This window comes from Pituophis catenifer, unplaced genomic scaffold (assembly GCF_029215685.1).
Source record: "Pituophis catenifer annectens isolate HBS135680 unplaced genomic scaffold, rPitCat1.0.hap2 SCAF_1, whole genome shotgun sequence".
In the NCBI taxonomy this organism is placed as follows: Eukaryota; Metazoa; Chordata; class Lepidosauria; order Squamata; family Colubridae; genus Pituophis; species Pituophis catenifer.
In genome coordinates this window covers 237,883,493-237,905,782 of record NW_027256881.1, presented here as the reverse complement: position 1 = coordinate 237,905,782, position 22,290 = coordinate 237,883,493, and the positions used below count along the sequence as shown (strand labels likewise).

At 38.3% G+C, this 22,290-nt stretch overlaps 2 protein-coding genes across 2 annotated transcripts; both read right to left on the bottom strand.

Moving 5' to 3' along the window:
- Positions 1 to 468: 468 nt before the first annotated feature.
- Positions 469 to 6,663, bottom strand: LOC139310672 (olfactory receptor 9G4-like). The gene is made up of 2 exons (XM_070934877.1): positions 6,501 to 6,663; positions 469 to 1,037 (listed from the first exon to the last, which is right to left on the bottom strand). The coding sequence occupies exons 1-2, from the start codon at positions 6,661 to 6,663 to the stop codon at positions 469 to 471; spliced, it is 732 nt and encodes a 243-aa protein (XP_070790978.1).
- A 2,625-nt stretch (positions 6,664 to 9,288) lies between these two features.
- On the bottom strand, positions 9,289 to 10,239 carry LOC139327461 (olfactory receptor 9G4-like). The gene has a single exon (XM_070957297.1). It carries the CDS (start codon positions 10,237 to 10,239, stop codon positions 9,289 to 9,291), a length of 951 nt encoding a protein of 316 aa, XP_070813398.1.
- Between the last annotated feature and the right edge of the window lie 12,051 nt (positions 10,240 to 22,290).

Below are 22,290 nucleotides of genomic sequence, written 5' to 3'. Positions count from 1 at the left end.
AATGGAGGAACACAAATGTGAACATGACTATGAGAAAGGCCCTAAGAGAACACCCCTGAGGTAATTCCCAAATATTGGATAGAGTTTGGGAGAGAATAAAGCACATGTTTCATCCACACAGGTCTATCATCATGCCTGCTGTGTTTCTATTCTATTTCCCTTATTGTGAACCATGTTTTGAAATGCTTTCAGGTAGGAAAAGGGACTGAGAAGATGGACGTATGGGAAACAATTCACCCCATGAAAAATAAATACCGGTAGATTTTGAAGATGGCTCTTTTGACCATCTAGAAAGGCAGGCAGGCAGGCAGGCAGGCAGGCAGGCAGGCAGGCAGGCAGGAAGGAAGGAAGGAGGAAGGAAGGAAGGAAGGAAGGAAGGAAGGAAGGAAGGAAGGAAGGAAGGAAGGAAGACAGTATAGATTTAAATCATCTGAAGTACAATCTGGGGAAAGAGACTATCAATGGCATTCATTTGAGTATTGTGAATCTCCCCCAGACTTTCTTGAAGGCTGCCTTCACATCTTTGTTACGTAAGCTGTAAATGAAAGGGTTGGCCAGAGAGTTGACTACAGTATAAAACAATGCATTTGCCTTGTCCCAATTTGGAGTGTGATGAAAGTTGGGTGTGAGGTACATGATGAGAATGGAACCATAGAAGAGGGAGACTGACATCAAGTGAGCTGAGCAAGTGAAGAAGGCTTTGCGTCTCCCTGCAGCTGACCGGATGTTAACTATGGCTGCTCCAATGCCAATGTATGAGCTTACAATGATAGCTGTGGTTACTAGCAAATTGGAACCCAATACAGCAGCCACAATGAGTTCATAGACACCTATGTCATTACAGGTCATTTTAAGAAGTGGTGGCCCATCACAAAAGTAATGATTGATCACATTGTTTCCACAAAAATGTAGCCGAAAAGTGTTGCCAGTGTGTATAATTGCATTGGCAAAGCCAGCTGCATAAGCTCCTACAACCAGCTGGACGCATAGCTTCTTGGGCATGGCAGTGACATAAAGGAGTGGGTTGCAGATGGCCACTGTTGCGATATTTTCAGGATCAGACTCAATAAATAATTTGAGAATTAAGAGTTCAAATATATCTCTCTTTATTTACATAAGGCATTCTATATTCACTGAATATTCACAGGTAGAAGCGAAGAAGGGATGTATGCAGCTCCTTATATATACAATGGGTGGAGCTAGATATGGGAGTGGTGAAGTATGAATACATTAAGAAGTGAAGAATAAGTTAACCCCTGATACTCTGTTCATGTACTATTTACATAATGGAGAATAAGGCATTTACTTGTGACAAATCCCCCTCTAAATGCCGATTCGATATACTACACCAATTACATTCAGATTCAGAACAATATAAAACATATAACTTAGAAGTCAAGTATTTATGTTGCTTAGACGGCAAAGGCTTTGTTAATATGTCAGCTATTTGCTCTGATGTTTCGCAATGAACTGCTTTGATAAATCCATCCTGAGATAACTGTCTCACATGTTTAAATTTTATATCTATATGTCTGGACCTTTGTCCAATAGCATCAGATCTAGATATTTCGATAGCAGCTTTGTTATCTTCATGCATGATAAATGGCAAAGTGGGTTTTTTCCAAATGTCAGAAAGTAAATCATTAAACCATACAAGGTTATTTGCTGCTTTAGATAGACAAACATATTCTGCCTCTGTTGTTGAAGTGGCTACTAAATCTTGTTTGCCAGTGTACCAGTAAACTGGACAACCGTTAAGGAGGAATATATAACCAGATGTACTTTTTCTACATGAAGTATCGCCAGCCCAATCCGCATCGGCGTAACATGTGAGGATGGGCTCCTTGACATTATTAGGTTCCAACAACAAACAAAAGTCTAAACTATTCTTTAAATATCTTAATATTCTTTTGACAGCTTCCCAATGGTATAGTGTTGGTTTGCTTACATGTCTGGACAATAAGTTGAGAGGCAAGGCAATATCAGGTCTAGTCCAATTGGAAATGTAAAGAAGGGAACCTATAATTGACCTATAAAATGTATTATCTTTGAATTCAGGGGATGATTCGTCTGCATTCTTTAGAAAATCAGTTTGCATGGGAGTGTCACAGGGCTTAGCATCACTTAAATTACATTTATTCAAGAGCTCTATGATCTTATCTCTTTGGGAAAGCTTGAATCCCCTTCTGGTTTTACTGATTTGAACACCAAGATACTTATTTACTTTGCCCAAAGATTTCAGTGAGAAATGTTCATTTAGTTTTGTTACAAATGTTTCTCTCCTCTCTTTATGTTTACCTATGTACAAAATATCATCCACATAGATTAATGCAAATTCTATGGAATCATCATCCTTTTTTACAAAGAAACAGTTATCAGCAGTAGTGGCACTGAAATCCATAGTTTTAAGTACTTTTACTAAACAATCATACCATCGTTTACCAGATTGTTTCAACCCGTATAAACTTTTGTTTAATAACCAAGTCTCATTTTTGTTTGTGTATTGACTGTGAGGTGCTCTTACATATATTTCCTTATCTAATTTTGCGTGTAAATACGCAGTCTGTATGTCATATTGGAACACATCGAGATTGAGTGCTGATGTTATAACTAGAGCTGTTTTGACACTCTCAGTTCTTACTGTGGGAGAGTATGTGTCTGTATAATCCTCGGGATATTTCTGTGCATAACCTTGTGCAACTAATCTAGCTTTGTATAGGGTATTGCCTCCCTCTAAATTTTTAATTTTATATATCCACCTAGTGCCAATGATGGTTTTGTCCTTTGGTGCAATTGCAGGTGTAAATACATTTAGCCCTCGTAAACTATCCATCTCTTTAGTCATTGCTGATTCCCATTTTTCCTTTTCTTTAGGAGGAAGTTTTAACACTTCCTCATATGTACTAGGTGTTGTTGATTCTCCATCCATATGCATTACATAATCCTTGTATTTGTTTGGCATTTGATTTCTGGTACTTCTGATTGCTTTTTCAGGCTTACTATCATTGTCATGTAAATACCTTGCTTCCTTTTTCGTTAATGAATCTGTCTTTATTTTGTGTTGACTGTTTGTCCATGTTTTGGTTTTGTTTCTATGCATGTTGTTACTGTGTTCTTCTATAGTCCTTCTTCCTTGGATTTTGGTATCTGTGTTGGTGTTTGGGAATATTTCATTAAGATGTATTTTAGACCAGTTGGCCTGTTCATGGAACACAGCCGTTCTGGAAACTATAAATTTGTTATTATTATCGATGAATCTGTATCCTTTTGTACCTGTCTCATATCCCATAAATCTAAGTCTTCTGGATATGTTTTCTCCTTTTCGCCTCAATTGTTTGGGTATGTGTACGTCTGCAGTGACTCCAAATATGTGCATGTGTGCTAATTTTGGTTTCCTATTATACATTACTTCATATGGTGTCTTATTTACAATGCTGGACCAAGTTCTATTTTGTGTGTAATTGGAATATTGTAGGGCTTCTGACCAGAATTGTTTGCCTAAGCCAGCATCTTCTAATGTGCATCTAATCATGGTTTGTAATGTTGAGTTCTTTCTCTCTACCACTCCGTTCTGGAATGCGGAAAATGGGCTAGATGTGTAATGTAACATTCCTTTGTCCTTTAGCCATTGGGAGAATTCCTTAGACATGAATTCACATCCCCTATCTGTCATGATTTGCTTTATTTTAATATTGTGCTGTGTTTCTATACGTTTGTAAAACTCTTTAAATTTCTGAAAGGTTTCATCTTTATGTTTTAATGTGTAAACAAATCCATAACGACTATAATCATCCACAATGGTTAGAAAGTAACGTTTTTTATAAGTAATTGATGGTGTTAGTGGACCAACTAGGTCCATGTGCACCAAATCAAAAATTTTGTTGGTTGACCTTGTTGATTTTCTAGGTCTGGGACTAGTTTTAAGCTTTGTGGACTTACATACTGAGCATTCCAAATAGTTTTCACAATTTTTTATTTTAACACCTTCTGCGTGTTCAGTCATCTTTTGTACTACAGGAAAACTGGCATGTCCTAACTTCCTATGTAAAACATGGGCACACTCATCGTGAATTGGCTTACCTATTTTAGGTTTTTTTTCATTATGTGTATCTTTGTGATTATGAGTTACTTTACATTCATCATTGTCACTGTTACTATTGTTTCCATTATCTATTTCAATGCTATCTTCCATATTTGAATCAATATTGTGTAACCATTTCTCCTTTGTTATTAAATAAGGTAGGCCTCCTTTGATTATTACTGTACCTATATCTATTCTATTTTTCTCTAATGTTGCTTTTCCCTTTGAGAACACAATGTTAATATCAGAATCTCTGCTTAGTTTTATGGCACTAAGTATGTTATGAGGTATTTCAGGTATTAGTAATACCCCCTCTATTTTTCCTAGGCCAGGTAAGGTTACATTCCCTCTACCTATTACTTGGACTTTTTCTTGGTTAGCTACTTTTATTACAAATTTATCCTCTACAAATGAAGACAATATATTTCTATTATTTGTAGTGTGATTAGTTGCTCCAGAATCAATAAGCCAATTATTGTTCTCTGGTTGTTGTATGTTAGTGTTGTCTTGTTTGTTTAGTCCATTCAGTGAACCAGATTTTCTATCCTTTGAATTATCTCTGCCCCCTCTATGTTCTTTATAATTGGGTGGACTTCTATACCTATGTCTATCAATGGAAGACTGTCTGTTGTTGTACTTATTTCTATATTCTGATCTATGTCTTTCTTTTGGAATTTTAGGGCAATCCCTCCTATTATGTTCTCTGGACCCACAATTGTGGCATCTAAATGTTTCATGATATCTTTCTTGAAATGCTACCTTTCTATATAGTTTGTGTTCTATGTGGTTGTTAGAGCGACTCCTCCTTGAATTGTCTTCAGCTATTAACTTATTGGATAGACTTTCTATGGATAAGTATCCTAGATTGATTGTGTCTAAATGTGACATATAATTATCCCATGATGGGTCAAGTGAGTTGATGATAACACTTTTCATCGTTTGATCTGAAATCACCTCCCCCCTTAAATGCAGTTCTGCTCTAATTTTGTTTAAGGATATTAAATGTTCACTTATGGTAACCCCTGGTTTTATCCTAGAAGATTCTCTCCATTCCCTGGGGAAGTATTTAAACTGAGTCTTTCCTCTTGACGATCTGAAGGTGGAACATTGGTATCATGCCAAAAGTTTTTTTCTTAATTCCTCCAAAGGGAGTTCATCTTTTTAAAAAAGGAGTGGGGAGAAAAATCACCATTCCATGAGGTTACCTGTGATCTCCAGGTAAGCATTCGTCTTCCATGTTGAGGGCCCTTCGAAGTTCAGTTAAAATTATCACTTGTTTCAGGGCCTTTCCTAGAAAAACATTGGTGCAATGTAGAATTCATAATGGCATCCCTTTAAATTTATTATAATTATTCATTTAAACAAATTTTAGAGAAAAATTCAAAGAAAGAAACAATGAAACTATAAACTGAAGAGAAAAATAAAAAGAGGGATTACTTTTTTCATAATGATTTTTATTTTTATTCAAAAAGAGTTAAAATACAAAACTCCAAAACTGGAGAAAATCCATAGAAACAAACAAACAAACAAAAAAGAAAGGAAACATTAAAAAAAGTGCAAACCCCCCCCCCCCCCAACACACATACACATATTATCCCTCCTAGTTGAATACTGGTAAATATATTATAACAATATTGGTTTCCCACCCTTTACGAAACAGCTCCCCCCCCCCTCAAATTTTCAAATTTATAATTCTGTTTATAAATTATTAACCTGTCATCTCTCTATGATATTAATGGCCACACTCCCTGGGAGAATATTTTTAGTCCAGGATAAAAATATTTTTTAAAGAAATAAGCTCCAAAGTGTCGTGAATGTCCAATATATATATAAATCAAGTCCAAACATTTCCTTACAGAAGACAAAGGTTATTCAAAAAAAGTAAAAAAAAAAAAAATGAAAGAACAAGAACAAGAAAGAAATGGATAAAATCTAGCAGGGGATTAAAATAAACCAGTCAATTTTTAGAGAGTTGAAGCAAAATAAAAGCTTTAAAAAGTATAGTTGAAATCCAGGCATGCTTAAGAGAATGGTCTGTCAAAAGGAAGAAGATGGATGACCTGGCTTTCTGCTGCTCTCATTAGGAACTGTAATCTTCAAGATTCCTCATCCTAGGTAAGGAAGTTATCCATAGTCATCTGAAAACTATCAAATCAAAATGAACTAAAGTGAGTTAATAAAATCTTTATTATGGTCATAGGTCAGTGTAAGGGGGTGGGTGAGTTACAAACAAGAGAAATTGTCTCTCCAGGTAGGGAATTTCTCTGTATTGGCTTTCTATGATAGCTGAGTGGAGGGCATGACATTATATAAGCATGAAGGCCATCCAGTGTCTAGGTACTTCAAGGTTGTTAAAGATGTCATGAGAGACACAGAGAGCCTATCAGATTCATTCTGATAGGTTCATTCATTCGCCAACTTTCATCATCAATAAAAGGTGGGTTCCTGGCTAGATCCAGCTGGGGCTCTGTGCCTACTATATGCTGTTTAATGAGAGCTTTAGCTTGATCATAACTTGTGCTCAGTAAAAGACTTGTAGAGAAGTCCAAGGATGAGGCTTTAGTTGCAATGGCCTTTTTCATGTCGATTGAAAATCATCTCTCGTAGTTAGTGTGGCAGGGTCAAAGAGAAAAAATGAGAGTTTGAGCTGGTAATTGAGTATGGTCATCCACACTCTAGCCTCCATTTTCATGAGTCTGTCCCCAATCTCAGGGAGGCATTAGAACCACATCTGAGAATCTCAAGGGCCAATGTTAGAAAGTTGGATTGAACATATTGTAATGGTGCATAGTTATAAAAGGGCCCCGCTGGGTTCTGTAAAGAATGTGTGTTATTGGCTTGGCTATGAATAGTTTGAGTGCTGTAAGTATATAGTGACCACTTCTTGTCTTGAGAAATTTGAGCATGGCAGTTGTGCTCTTCTGTGCATTTTCAGCAATGTAGTCTCCGTGGATTTTCCTAGTATTAGCAGAGTGAAGGACAACTTCCAGATAATTGAAACAGGACACCTGCTCAGTTTTCTAAATTCTGCCCATCTAAATTCCAGGAGTGGCTCTTGGGCGTTTTGGCAATTGCCATGATTTGGTTTTCTGAGTACTAATTAGTGTTCTCTGCAGTACTCTGCTAGTGATTTCAATGCTCTTTTAAGGCAATAACTATTCTTGAAAATAATGCTGAGTCATCTGAGTAGAACAGAAATGTGTCTTCCAGCAAGTTTTTTTTTGGGGTGTGTGTGTGTGTGTGTGTGTGTGTGAGAGAGAGAGAGAGAAAATTCATGTTGAGGAGAAGGTCCACCAAGGAGTTGATATAGAAATTAAATAGGAGTGGGAATGACACAAATCTTTGCTTGACACCTCTGTTAGTTCTGGCCGCCTTGGAGAGGTCGCCCTGGGGATTACTCTTACTTTGAGTGAGGTCACTTCATGAAGCATTCATATTTTTTTTTTAAAAAGATGTCAATCAATCAAGGAGGTCTCCAAATTTTCCCACAATTTAGCTTGGGATATAGAATCAAATGCTAAATAAAATCTATGAAAGTGGCATATAGAGACGTGTTGTGTAAGGAATATTTTTCAATGAGATGATAGACTACTGGACACTCATTAATGGTAGATCGGTCTTCCTAAAGCCAGCCTGCTCCTCTGCAAATGTGTTTGCTTATCCCAATCAATCCCGAAATTTCCTTGTAGATATCCTGCTTAGAGTTTGGCTAAAGTGGATAATTAACAGAATCAGAGAATCAAACAATAGGAAGGGATCTTGGAGGCCTTTTAGTACACTCTCTAAGACCTCAAACCTCATCATATTTTGGAAATAAATTACAATTTGTGCATTTCATTTTCTTTGAATTTTTAAAAACCGGTAGCTTATATATAAGAAAAACAAGCCTTGTTTTAATTTTTTTTTTAAATATTAGTTTTATTTTTATGGCTTTTCAAACTCATTCTTTGAATGCAATGTAGAATTTAAAAATATGAATATTCACATACATAAACATTTTGAAGCTTTCCCAGGGGTGTCAAACTCAAGGCCCACGGACCACATCCTGCCCATGGGATGCTTAGATCTGGCCTGTGGGACCGCCCTGGAAACAGTGAAGGATTGGCCGGCAGTGCCTCTGCCAGTGCAAAAGGAGCTTGGGAGAGCCATGTGCAGCCCTCCCGAGTTCCATTTTTGCTGACAAGGTACCCAGACCACCACAGGCATCTTCAACATGAGTGATGCTGAGCTGGCCACGCCACCCTGGCCATGTCCCCCACCTCCCCCAAGTCAAACACAACCCTGATGTGGCTCTCAATAAAATTGAGTTTGACACCACTGCTGTATAACATTTTATTTCCCCTTAGCAAGCCATTATTTCATTGGCAGAATTTATTTATTGTAGTAAAACCCTACAATAATTTAAAAGTTTGAATTAAGAGGTTGGACTGTGCTAGCCATTCTGAGGGAAGAGAGGAAAGAGGTCAATAATTCTTACAGAAAACAAGTATTGTGTCTTCTTTTACATAGTTTTCCACACATGACTTCCACACAGGAAAAATTGTCTTAGTCTATGTTATTGGCCCAGACTTCATGAAAATCTAACTCTATCCCTAATAGCAATTTTCACTAGAAGTAGGATTTTTCCTGTGCATTTTATTGTGTCGAAAACTAAGTCCAAAAGGAAAGCTGTAAGCCTCATTTACTTAAGAGGGCTTCCGAGAATCTAAGCAAGAGGTCTGTCTTTGGTTCTCAATAGAATAACATCTGGCTAAGAATGTCTGACAATTTCAAATGAGGTCAGAGTACTTGAAAACACCACACAGAACACATGCTGTTGAAAAATATACAGTTTTCCCTGTGAAAATCCCCCCCCCCCGGCCATGGAAGTCATGGAAAACCCTTGAAACAACTTGAAATAATGCAACATCTGTTTCTCTCTGCTCTGAGAACTGAAAGGAAGGACTATATATACCATTTAATAGTATGTACAAAGTATGGTACCTCCCTGGGTGCCATACTCTGAAGATTGTTATCAGGTCAGAGATGGACTGGGAAGATGTGTGCAAAGGAATCAATTGACTGCCAAGAAAATTAAAAGTGCAGATATTGAAAATGGCTCCCTCAACCATTGGGAAGAGAGGGAGGGAGGGAGGAAGGCAACACTACAGCAGGGTCTTAATTTAATATCTGAAATCTACTCTGGAGAAAGACAGTATCAGTGACATTCATTTAGATGATGTGACTCTCTCCCAGACTTTCTTGAAGACTGCCTTCACATCTTTGTTGCGTAAACTATAAATGAAAGGGTTAACCAGAGGGCCAATTATGGTACAGAACAATGCATTTGCCTTGTTCCAATTTGGAGTGTTTTGAGATTTGGGTCTGCAATACATAATGAGAATGGAACCATAGAATATGGTAACTGACACCAGGTGAGCTAAGCAAGTGAAGAAGGCTTTGCGTCTCCCTGCAGATGAATGGATACGAATGATGGCTCCAACAATACCAATATAGGAGCTCAGGATGATAGCTGAGGTTACCAGCCAATTGCAACCTATGAGAGCAGTCAGAATGACTTCATAGAATCCTATATCATCACAGGACATTTTCAGAAGAGGCAGCACATCACAAAAGTAGTGATTTATGACATTGTTCCCACAAAAGCGTAGGCGGAAAGTGTTACTAATATGTGCAATGGCGTTGGCAAAGCCAGCTGCGTAAGCTCCTACCACCAGCTGGATGCAGAGCTTCTTGGGCATGGCAGTGGTATAAAGAAGTGGATTGCAGATGGCCACATAGCGGTCATAGGCCATGAAGGCCAGTAGGAAGCATTCACTGTAGGCCAAGCCAGCAGAGAAGAACAATTGTGCTGCACAACCAGCTATAGACATGTGATTATTTTTGGATACACAGTCAGACAAGATCCGAGGAGTGTAGACCGAGGAGTACCAGACATCCAGGAAGGAAAGACTGCCCACAAAGAAGTACATAGGTGTATGCAAGCGGGAGTCTAGGTAGATCAGGGACATGAGGCCCAGATTCCCAGTCAGTGTAATGATGTAGGAGACAAAGAATAGCACAAAGAAGATAATTCGTAGAAATGGATCTGTTGTAAATCCAACAAGGACAAAATCTGTAACAAGTGTTCGATTGCTTTCCACTCCCATCATTTTCATAAGTACAATCTGTTTAGAAAAGAAAGAGAAGTCAAAATTTGACAATTTTCAGTCCCAGAATACAGAATTTGTGCTACGATTTTGAAGCATGTGTTGAAAACCCTTTGAAGTACAGTATTTGGCATGCTGTTTTCAACTTTTCCCTGAACTGATTTGGCTTCGAGTTTTTAACATTCTATAATAGTTATGGGATACAGGCTTCATCCATTCAAAAGAGACATTCAACAAGCCCAGAAGTGGACAAAAAGAGCAAAACACCTCCTTACCAGCAATCAACACCCAGATGAGCATAGATTAACACCAGGGGTAGGTTGAAATATTTTTTGAACACAATCATAGTAAATACTGGTCAGTTCCGATGACAAAATTTGCACTTACAAATTGTAAAACGGTGGATGAATTTTCAGACTGTAAGACAAGGAGGAAAAACACAATGTGTAACTCCTTGATCTCAACTATACTTTGATCAGCATTTCACAAGGTAGGTCAAGAATATACCTTATATAGATTTTTAAACAGATGAGCATATCCTCCTAAAAATTATTTGCTAACAGTTTATATTTAGATTTGTATGATCTTCTAATCATTTTAATAATAGCATTTCTATAAATGATCCTTCACTGATTGTTTACTAATTGGGCATTCTTGCTTTATTTTATTTGTTGAGATAAATTCTTTTCAATGAGCTCAAGAGCGCAAGAGAGCACAGCTGATTCTTCTTGATATATCTGTGTGATAAAGAGGCAGGACAGATTGCGAGGAAGTGATAAAATTAAAAGTGAGCCAGTGAATTGCATAACTTAATAAGATATGAACTGAATCTGTATCTTTGCATTAACTATAACTATAACCATGGGAGTTTATAAATTCATTTAGTTGAATTCTCAGATTGGAAAGTTGTGCATCCTGTCACCCAAGGTTTTCACTTACAGGTGATTATTACTGCAATGCTCTAACTCATTTGAGGACTTTCATTATCCACTAAGCTTTATATACATCTCTATTTTATTCCTAACAATTTCATCGAGTTGATGTTCTGTTGTTTCTCTGTCACATTTCTAATGATGAAGAAACAAATATTTTCTTCATAAAAGGTAAAGGTTCCCCTCGCACGTATGTGCTAGCCGTTCCCGACTCTAGGGGACAGTGCTCATCTCCGTTTCAAAGCTGAAGAGCCAGCGCTGTCCGAAGACGTCTCTGTGGTCATGTGGCCGGCATGACTAAACGCCAAAGGCGCATGGAACACTGTTACCTTCCCACCAAAGGTGGTCCCTATTTTTCTACTTGCATTTTTTACGTGCTTTCGAGCTGCTAAGTTGGCAGAAGCTGGGACTAGTAACGGGAGCTCACCCCATTATGCGGCACTAGGGATTCAAACTGCTGAACTGCTAACCTTTCAATCAACAAGTTCAATGTCTTAGCCACTGAGCCACCGTGTCCCTTTTATTATTTCTTTATTATTTATTATTTCTTCATACATGTTCATAATTTTCTCCCTTTTAATGGAAGTCCAGAACTAGCTACCTGAGGTTGACTGACCTGCTCTGATTTCTATTCAAATTATCCCAGAGAACATATCACTTAAGAAGAAGCAATTACAAAGGTGGTGTCTAGTGTAGTTTTGTAAACTGTTGTCTTTCTTTCTATTTTGTGACCCAAAATACAGGTCCACTCTTCACCCAATAACCCACCCCAGTCCCACTGAGTGACCTCTTTTCTAGCCAGTGGAACAGCAGAAAAGATCTGCCTTCTTTCCTTTATGCAACTGAACACTTTTCAGCCATGGTTCTTCCTGAAGCTCATCTCATCAGGGGAGTTGCATCGTTTGCTTAGATCCAGATTAGTGTCTTCTTTCCTCAAAGGTGTGAACATCTCTTTCCAGGAGCTCTGGTTTGCATAATGGTTAGAATGCAGTACTGTAGGCAAACTCTGCCTTCAGTCTCAAGTTCGATCCTGATGGAGTTCAAGGTTGATTCAGACTTCCATCCTTTGGTAAAATGAGAATCCATACTTTTCGGGGCAATATGTTCACATTGTAAACTGCCCAGAAAGTGCTGTAAAGCACTGTGGGGTGGTTTATATGTCTAAGTGCTACTGTTAGTGCTTCACTTCATGGAAGACAACAGTTTAGGTAATTAAACTGTCACATGTAAATGCCTTATTCTCTAATATGTAAATAGTATATGAACGGGATATCAGGGGTTAATTTATTCTTCACTTCTTAATGTATTCATACTTTACCACTCCCATACCTAGCTCCACCCATTGTATATATAAGGAGCTGCACGCACCCATTCCTTGCTTCTATCTGTGAATATTCAGTGAATATAGAATGCCTAATGTAAATAAAGAGAGATATATTTGAACTTTTAACTCTTACTAGATTTATTGAGTCTGATCCTGAAAATATTGCAACAAGCTGGTAGCAGAGGATGGTTAATTGACTCAATAAAAAATTTAAATATGTCTAAGAGAGATAGGCCCAACACCAGGGCATACAGCAAAGAAATGGAAACGGATCAAGAAATAATCGATGAATCCACAAACGCGATTTCGAGAGAATCCGAAGAATACACCACTGAAGATGAAGAAATAATAAATGAAAACGATGACCGAGAGGAAATCAAAATAGAAAACAACGAACTCAGGTCAGAGATATTAAAACTATTAAAAAGCCAGAAGAACGATGAAAGCCTCATCGCGAACCTCCAAGATATGCTGAAAAACAGCGGAGCAGCGAGAGAGAAGCACATCGCTACTGAAAAGCCAAAAGATTCAAAGATAGTGAGTGATACGATTACAGAAAAAAACACTATGAAGAAGAAAAACGGTGATCCCGCGCAAAATTTTGAATGGCAGCCATCTTGGTTTCAACAGGCCTCCAGAGTGAGCGAAGCAGAGCCAATCAGAAAACTCGATTCAAAATTTCTGGCGCGAAAGACATTACTAGATAATGAAAACGAAAAAGAAAAGTCAAACACCTCAGAAGAATCAGAATCGGAAAGTGAAGGTGATTCAACAGATACTCAGATAAAATCAGCAATGAAAACGCTTTTTGCTGCTTTTGGACCGAAACTAAAAATTACCAAAAAGTCAACTAGAAAGCAAGCGAGCAAGCCAACGCCTCAAAATCTACCCGCTCCCATCCTGACGACGAGAGCACCGACGCCTGAACCCAGAGAGCCCTGCAGATACCGCCCCACACCGCAGACCGATGCAAGCACCAACGCTCTCAAGAGAAGAAAAAGAACAACCGCCATCATCAGGACTCCCAAGATCGAGCCAGAGACCGATTCATCTGAGGAGGAGCAGAACGAGCGAGCCGCAACGACGAGAACCTCTCACGACGACTCCAGGGACGAAATAAACAACACGCATGCGCAAGACTACGCAGACGGCCCAGGAAGACATGAGTTGCTGAAAGGATCGTGCAGGCTCGTTGCGAGCATTCCCACGCCATTTTGTAATTTCCAGCATTTACGAGACCATGGACTACCTCCGGTTGTAAGTAATGGACCCAATAATGTCGGAAACTTGCCCAGTGACTTCCCAAAGCTGAGGATAGATGGCATTAATTTACAAGAATGGTATCAGCAGCTCCAGGTTGTCTTTATGAAAGAAAACTTACTGTTTTTTATCACTAATCCCCCAAAAAGACCTTGGACTCTAAAATTAGACTGCTTACACCATAGAGCATTTTTCTTATTAATTTCTAGTGTATCTCCTGCTATGTATCACAGTATTAAGCAAAATCTGACTGTTTCAGAAATTATTCAATGCATGTTCAATTTATTTCACAGTGACAGTGTAGCTACTACCACAAGAATGTCTAAAGATTTCTTTTCCTCTAGGATAAAACCAGGGGTTTCCATAAGTGAACATTTAATATCTTTAAACAAAATAAGAGCTGAACTGCATTTAAGGGGGGAGGTGATTTCAGATCAAACGATGAAAAGTGTTATCATCAACTCACTTGACCCATCATGGGATAATTATATGTCACATTTAGACACAATCAATCTAGGATACTTATCCATAGAAAGTCTATCCAATAAGTTAATAGCTGAAGACAATTCAAGGAGGAGTTGCTCTAACAACCACATAGAACACAAACCATATAGAAAAGTAGCTTTTCAAGAAAGATATAATGAAACATTTAGATGCCACAACTGTGGATCCAGGGAACACAGTAGAAGAGATTGCCCCAAAATCTCAAAAGAAAGACATAGGTCAGAACACAGAAATAAATACAATTATAGACAGTCTTCCATTGATAGACATAGATATAGAAGCCCACCAAATTACAAAGAGCATAGAGGGGGCAGAGATAATTCAAAGGATAGAAAATCTGGTTCACTGAATGGACTAAACAAACAAGACAACACTAACATACAGCAAACTGAGAACAATAATTGGCTTATTGATTCTGGAGCAACTAATCACACCACTAATAACAAAAGTATATTATCTTCATTTGTAGAAGATAAATTTGTAATAAAGGTAGCTAACCAAGAAAAGGTTCAAGTATTAGGTAGAGGGAATGTAACCTTACCTGGCCTAGGAAAAATAGAGGGGGTATTACTAATACCTGAAATACCTCATAACATACTAAGTGCCATAAAACTAAGCAGAGATTCTGATATTAATATTGTTTTTTCAAAAGGAAAAGCGACCTTGGAGAAAAATAAAATAGATATAGGTACAGTAATGATTAAAGGAGGCCTACCTTATTTAATAACAAAGGAGAAATGGTTACACAACATTGATTCAAATATGGAAGATTGTATTGAACTAGATGATGGAAACATTAGCAACAGTGACAATGATGAATGTAAAGTAGCTCATGATCACAAGGATGCACATAATGAAAAAAAACCAAAAATAGGTAAGCCAATTCATGATGAGTGTGCTCATGTTTTGCATAGGAAGTTAGGACATGCCAGTTTTCCTGTAGTACAAAAAAATGACTGAACACGCAGAAGGTGTTAAAATAAAAAATTGTGAAAACTATTTAGAATGCTCAGTATGTAAATCTACAAAACTAAAAACTAGTCCCAGGCCTAGAAAATCAACAAGGTCAACCAACAAAATTTTTGATTTAGTACACATGGACCTGGTTGGTCCACTAACTCCATCAATCACTTATAGAAAACGTTACTTCTTAACCATAGTGGACGATTATAGTTGCTATGGATTTGTATATACATTAAAACACAAAGATGAAACTTTTCAGAAATTTAAAGAATTTTATAAACACGTAGAAACACAACACAATATCAAAATAAAACAAATCATGACAGATAGGGGATGTGAATTCATGTCTAAGGAATTCTCCCAATGGCTGAAGGACAAGGGAATGTTACATTACACATCTAGCCCATTTTCTGCGTTCCAGAACGGAATTGTAGAGAGGAAGAACTCAACATTACAAACCATGATTAGATGCACATTGGAAGATGCTGGCTTAAGCAAACAATTCTGGTCAGAAGCCCTACATTATTCCAATTACACACAGAATAGAACCTGGTCCAGCATTGTAAATAAGACACCATATGAAGTGATGTATAATAGGAAACCAAAATTAGCACACATGCACATATTTGGAGTCACTGCAGACGTACACATACCTAAACAATTAAGAAGAAAGGGAGAAAATGTATATAGAAGACTCAGATTTATGGGATATGAGACAGGCACAAAAGGATACAGATTCATTGATAATAATAACAAATTTATAGTTTCCAGAACAGCTGTGTTCCATGAACAGGCCAACTGGTCTAAAATACATCTTAATGAAATATTCCCAAGTAACAACAAAGATACAAAATCCCAAGAGAAAGGGACTATAGAAAAGCAAAATGACAACAAACATAGAAACAAAACCAAAACATGGACAAATAGCCAACACAAAATAAAGACAGATACACTAACAAAAAAGGAAGCAAGATATTTGCATGATAATAATAGTAAACCTGAAAAAACAATTAGAAACACCAGAAACCAAATGCCAAATAAATAACAAGGATTATATAATGCATATGGATGGAGAATCAACAACACCTAATACGTATGAGGAAGTGTTAAAACTTCCTCGTAAAGAAAAAGAAAAATGGGAATTAGCAATGAAGAAAGAGATGGAAAGTTTACAAGGATTAAATGTATTTACACCTGCAGTTGCACCAAAGGACAAAACCATTATTGGCACTAGGTGGATATATAAAATTAAAAATTTAGAGGGAGGCAATACTCTATACAAGGCTAGATTAGTTGCACAGGGTTATGCACAGAAATATCCGGAGGACTATACTGACACATACTCCCCCACAGTAAGAACTGAGAGTGTCAAAACAGCTCTAGTTGTAGCATCAGCACTCAATCTCGATGTATTCCAATATGACATACAGACTGCGTATTTACACGCAAAACTAGATAAGGAAATATATGTAAGAGCACCTCACAGTCAATACACAAACAAGAATGAGACTTGTTATTAAACAAGAGTTTATACGGGTTAAAACAATCTGGTAAACGATGGTATGATTGTTTAGTAAAAGTACTTAAAACTATGGATTTCAATGCTACTACTGCTGATAACTGTTTCTTTGTTAAAAAGGGTGATGATTACATAGAATTTGTATTGATCTATGTGGATGACATTTTGTACATAGGTAAACATAAAGAAAGAAGAGAAACATTTGTAACTAAGCTAAATGAACATTTCTCATTGAAATCTTTAGGCAAAGTAAATAAGTATCTTGGTGTTCAAATTAATAAAACTAAAAGAGGATTCAAACTTACTCAGAGAGATAAGATCATAGAACTCTTGAACAAATGCAATCTAAGCAATGCCAAACCCTGTGACACTCCTATGCAGACAGACTTCCTAAGAAATGCAGATGAATCATCCCCTGAATTCAAAGATAATACATTCTATAGGTCTATCATAGGTTCCCTTCTTTACATTTCCAATTGGACTAGACCTGATATCGCTTTACCCCTCAATTTATTGTCCAGACATGTCAGCAAACCAACAATGTACCATTGGGAAGCTGTTAAAAGGATATTAAGATATTTAAAGAATACCTTAGATTTTTGTTTGATATTAGAGCCTAATAATGTTAAGGAGCCAAACCTCACATGTTACGCAGATGCAGATTGGGCTGGAGACACTTCATGCAGAAAAAGTACATCTGGTTATGTATTCCTCCTAAATAATTGTCCAGTTTACTGGTACACTGGCAAACAAGATTTAGTGGCCACTTCAACGACAGAAGCAGAATATGTTTGTTTATCTAAAGCAGCAAATAACCTTGTATGGTTTAATGATTTAATTTCTGATGTTTGGAAAAAACCTGCCTTACCTTTTGTCATGCATGAAGATAATAAAGCGGCTATCGAAATATCTAGATCTGACGCCATTGGACAAAGGTCCAGACATATAGACATAAAATTTAAACATGTGAGACAATTATCTCAGGATGGATTTATTAAAGCGGTGCATTGTGAGACATCAGAACAATTAGCTGACATATTGACAAAGCCTTTGCCATTTAAGCAGCATAAATATTTGACTTCCAAGTTATATGTTTTGTATTGTCCTGAATCTGAATGTAATTGGTGTAGCATACCGAATCGGCATTTAGAGGGGGATTTGTCACATGTAAATGCCTTATTCTCTAATATGTAAATAGTATATGAACGGGATATCAGGGGTTAATTTATTCTTCACTTCTTAATGTATTCATACTTTACCACTCCCATACCTAGCTCCACCCATTGTATATATAAGGAGCTGCACGCACCCATTCCTTGCTTCTATCTGTGAATATTCAGTGAATATAGAATGCCTAATGTAAATAAAGAGAGATATATTTGAACTTTTAACTCTTACTAGATTTATTGAGTCTGATCCTGAAAATATTGCAACATAAACATTCCAAAGAAGTGATATAAAAAGCTTTCTCTGTTGTTTCTCAGAGCTCTACCTAGACTTGGACTTTCAATTCCCATTCTAAAACTCTTGTCAGAGGCAGGATTGACTCCAGCCTTCCTTTAGAGAAAGGGTTGCAAGAAGTGACCGCCATGCACATGATGCATGGAGCTGCTTCTGGAGGAAGCAGAGATCAGAAAATGAACCAGTTTTGAACACCTTCCACTGTTCACAGAAGGGCAGGAATGGATGGGTTGGTGCATGGCTCTGAGACCCTTGACAATCAGAGGCAACACAAAAGGCCTTGTGAGCATTGGTCAAGTCCTAACTGTGATAATCATAGAATTTTGTTGGACATCTATCTAAATTATTCCCAGATATGTCAAACTTACCTGGATGAAGCTGAGTCGATTTTCCTGCTATGTCTGTTGGACAAGCCAATGGATCAACCTATATCGGAGTCTTGTTTTCTCCTGAATAAAGTGTTCACACCCCTGTTTCAAATTACGCCGTCTCAGTCCCCTGTGGGAGCATTTAGATTAAATTATCCCTCTTGGTGATATGAAGTGGGAATATTATTAGCATTACTAAACGTTTTTTCCTAAATTCTCCAAAGGGAGTTTCATCTGGGAAAAGAAAGGGGACAAACGCCCCAAGACTTCCTGAGTTCCCCAGGTAAATAATTAGAAGTTTAGCTGCAAACATCACTTTCTCAGGTCATCTCTGGGGGAAAAAAAAACTTTGAAACATACCCTTTCAATTATTATTATTATCATTATTTATTTACTGAAAGAAGGTTTATGAAAATTACAAAAAATGGGAAACAAAAAGGATACATTATTTTTGCATTACTAAAATTGTCTTTTCAAAAACAGAAAAGTTATATATCAAAGGTTGTCCAAGATTTTTGGGAGGCATCCAGGAGCCTTGCCCTACACATTGCTGGATGTGAGACACTGTTTCTTAAGTTGGATACCAGGAGAGGTCAGTTAGAACTGTTGCTGTTATACCAGCTTCCCTGCTATGTTGCAATCTGAGTTCCTTGATTCCATAGTTGGGTTGGTGGTAGATCTCCCTGAATTTATGGTGCTGGGAGATTTCAACCTACAATCTCTAGATACAGAGTCAGAGGTAGCTCCATTGCAAGGAGCTAAACCATTCAGGCCCAACTCATATATGATTGGGTCTGGTGGTGGTTAACTTTCTTAGAAGGAGTGGCCTGCTGGCTCTTAAAGAGATGATGGTGCACCCCTTCCTCGAAGAAACATAATTAAATCCAAGTTGTCTGGAAAAGCTTTCATCCAATCTTCAATCTTTCCTTTTCAGAGAAGGTGGTACAGAGAATGGCCACAATGCAGCTTCAAAGAACCCTAGATGAGGCAGATTATCCAGATCCACTTCAGTTGTGGTTCAGGTCAGGGTTGGGGACTGAGACAGCATTGATTGCACTCATGGATGACCTCTGGTGGGAGCAGCATGGAGATAGTACATCCATCCTGGCTCTTCTTGACCTCTCAACAGTGTTCAATACTATCAATTATACTATCCCTCTGAGCTAGCTTCAGGAATTGGGGCTGGGTAGCACTGTATTATGTTGGTCCTCCTTCTGTCTCTGGGGCTGATTCCAGTTGGTATTGATAGAGAGAGAAAGATCCTGCCCACAGCCCCTACTTTATCGGGTGCCTCAGGGTTCGATTATCTCTCCCCTTCTATTTAACATTTACATGAACCACCAGGTGAGGTGATCCATCAGTTTGGTGTGAGATATTATTAATATGTAGATGACATCCAGCTTTCTATCTTTACCCCAGGCCCCTTGAATGATGCTGTAGACACCTCAACCAGTGGTGGGTTGCCCTCGGTTCGCACCGATTCAATAGAACCAGTAGTAAAACCGGCAGGAGGCTATGCCCACTGACCCTGACATCATGAAAATGCTTCTGCGCATGCGCAGAAGCTTCTGTGCTTGCGCAGAAGAACGTGTGTGTGACTCTGTTACGAACCGGTAGTAAAGGTAAGTAGAGCCCACCCCTGACCTTAACCCACTGTCTGGAGGCTGTTGGGGACCAGATGGGGTAAAAAGAGGTTCCAACTCAACCCTAGGAAGACAAAATGGCTATGGGTATTTGGACCATCCGGACACAAGGTTCTTCCATGTTTAGTTCTGGATGCACTTGCATGGTGCCATGCGCTTCCATTGGCCGTTCTGTATGGCAAGTATAAAAGAATACCATTCATGGAAAGACTCTGTCCCTGTGGCTCAGGAGAGGTGGGGACTGTGGGTCACATGCTCCTTAGATATTCCTTTTATACGGAGATTAGGAAAAAACATATTCTGGCAATAACTGCTAGGTATCCTGGCCGTGCTGACACTACCTATCTTCAGTGGCTGCTTAAGGATGAACAGCCCATAATTACAGCACAGGTGGCCAGATTCTGCACAGCAGCACTGGGGATTTGTTGCAAATGCGTGTCTTCTCCACCATAGCGATATATATAACAATTGTGGCCAACCTTTGCACTGTTTAGTTATTTCCCTTCTAGCGTTGAACCCACAACGGGCCACACAGTATAGGGATTGCAACTATCATATAGTCAGACCATGTATAATGGACACTGGATTTTATTATAGATTTAGTTGTCATTTATTATTTTATACTAGAATTCTTAAGTGTATATATACTGAGTGCTTTTATTTGTTCTGGTCTAAGACTGTAATAATAAATTGAAATTGAAACAGTTCTGGATGAGGTTGCACTACCCTAGAGAAACCCAGTGCACAATCTGGGGATCCCCTTAGATTTATGGTTCCTGCTCAACAAGCAAGTGGCAGCTGTGGCTAGGAGAGCCTTTGCACACTTTTGGGTGGTATACCAATTGCGTCCATTCCTGGACTGGAAGGCCCTGCTTACAGGGATTCATACCACTGTAACCTCTCCTTTAGACTATTATAATATGCTCTACATGAGGCTACCCCTGAAGAGCATTTAGAAACTTGAAGTGGTGCAGAATGTGGCTGTGGGGGTAATAAATGTTGCCAAATATACAGCATACATAACACCACTTCCATGTGAGCTATATTGGTTACTGGTGTGTTTCCAGGTGTAATTCAAAGTTATAGTTAGCTTGGTATCTGATTACCGGAGCGATTGCCTTTCTCCATGAGATTTTACCCATCCAACTTAATGTAGCAGATTGCCACAGATCCTGTCAGATAAAAAATGTCAGCTAGTAGGAACTATAAGTCATGTTTTTTCTGCAAGGGCCCCTGATCTATGGAACATCCTCCCTTCAGAGATTAGAATGGTCCCAACCCTGTTAACCCTTCATAAGGCCCTAAACACCTGGCTATGTTCTGTGCCCAGGGTGCTGAATGTGTCAAGGCCCCCATTTCCTGGCTAAATTACTAATTGGTCAAGTATCTCAGCTGCTATGCTTAGTTATTTTGGATGTTTTTAAAACTGTTTTTAAATGTTTTAGTGTGTTAATTGGTCTGAGGATGGGGAGCCTAATTCTCCAGCAGGCCTAGCAGCTGGAGCTGGAGCTTCACTTGAACACCATGACAAAATTTTCATCAGACAATTGTAAAGCTTTATTTGTTCCATCCTGCAACAACACCTTTAACCCCATCAAAGAATAACTTCTGCCTATCCCAGGACCTTGGAAAAGACTCAATAGGTGGACAAAAGTGGCAAATCCAATCTAAACATCTGGCTGACTGGATGTTGAACCATAATAATAATAATTAACATGATCCAAACAGAAATAAGTACCAAATGTCCAAATTAATTTCTTTTAAAAATTCCAAATAGCAATATGGATCTTTTCTTTGTTTTGGCCTTTTTTCGTGTATTTAGTTTTTTTAATGAAAAATGACATATGAGGCATATAAATTAAGGTAAAGGTAAAGGTTCCCCTCACACATATGTGCTAGTTGTTCCCAACTCTAGGGGGCGGTGCTCATCACTTTTTCAAAGCCGAAGAGCCAGCGCTGTCCGAAGATGTCTCCGTGGTCATGTGGCCGGCATGACTAAATGCCAAAGACTCACGGAACGCTGTTACTTTCCCACCAAAGGTGGTCCCTATTTTTCTACTTGCATTTTTTGCGTGCTTTCGAACTG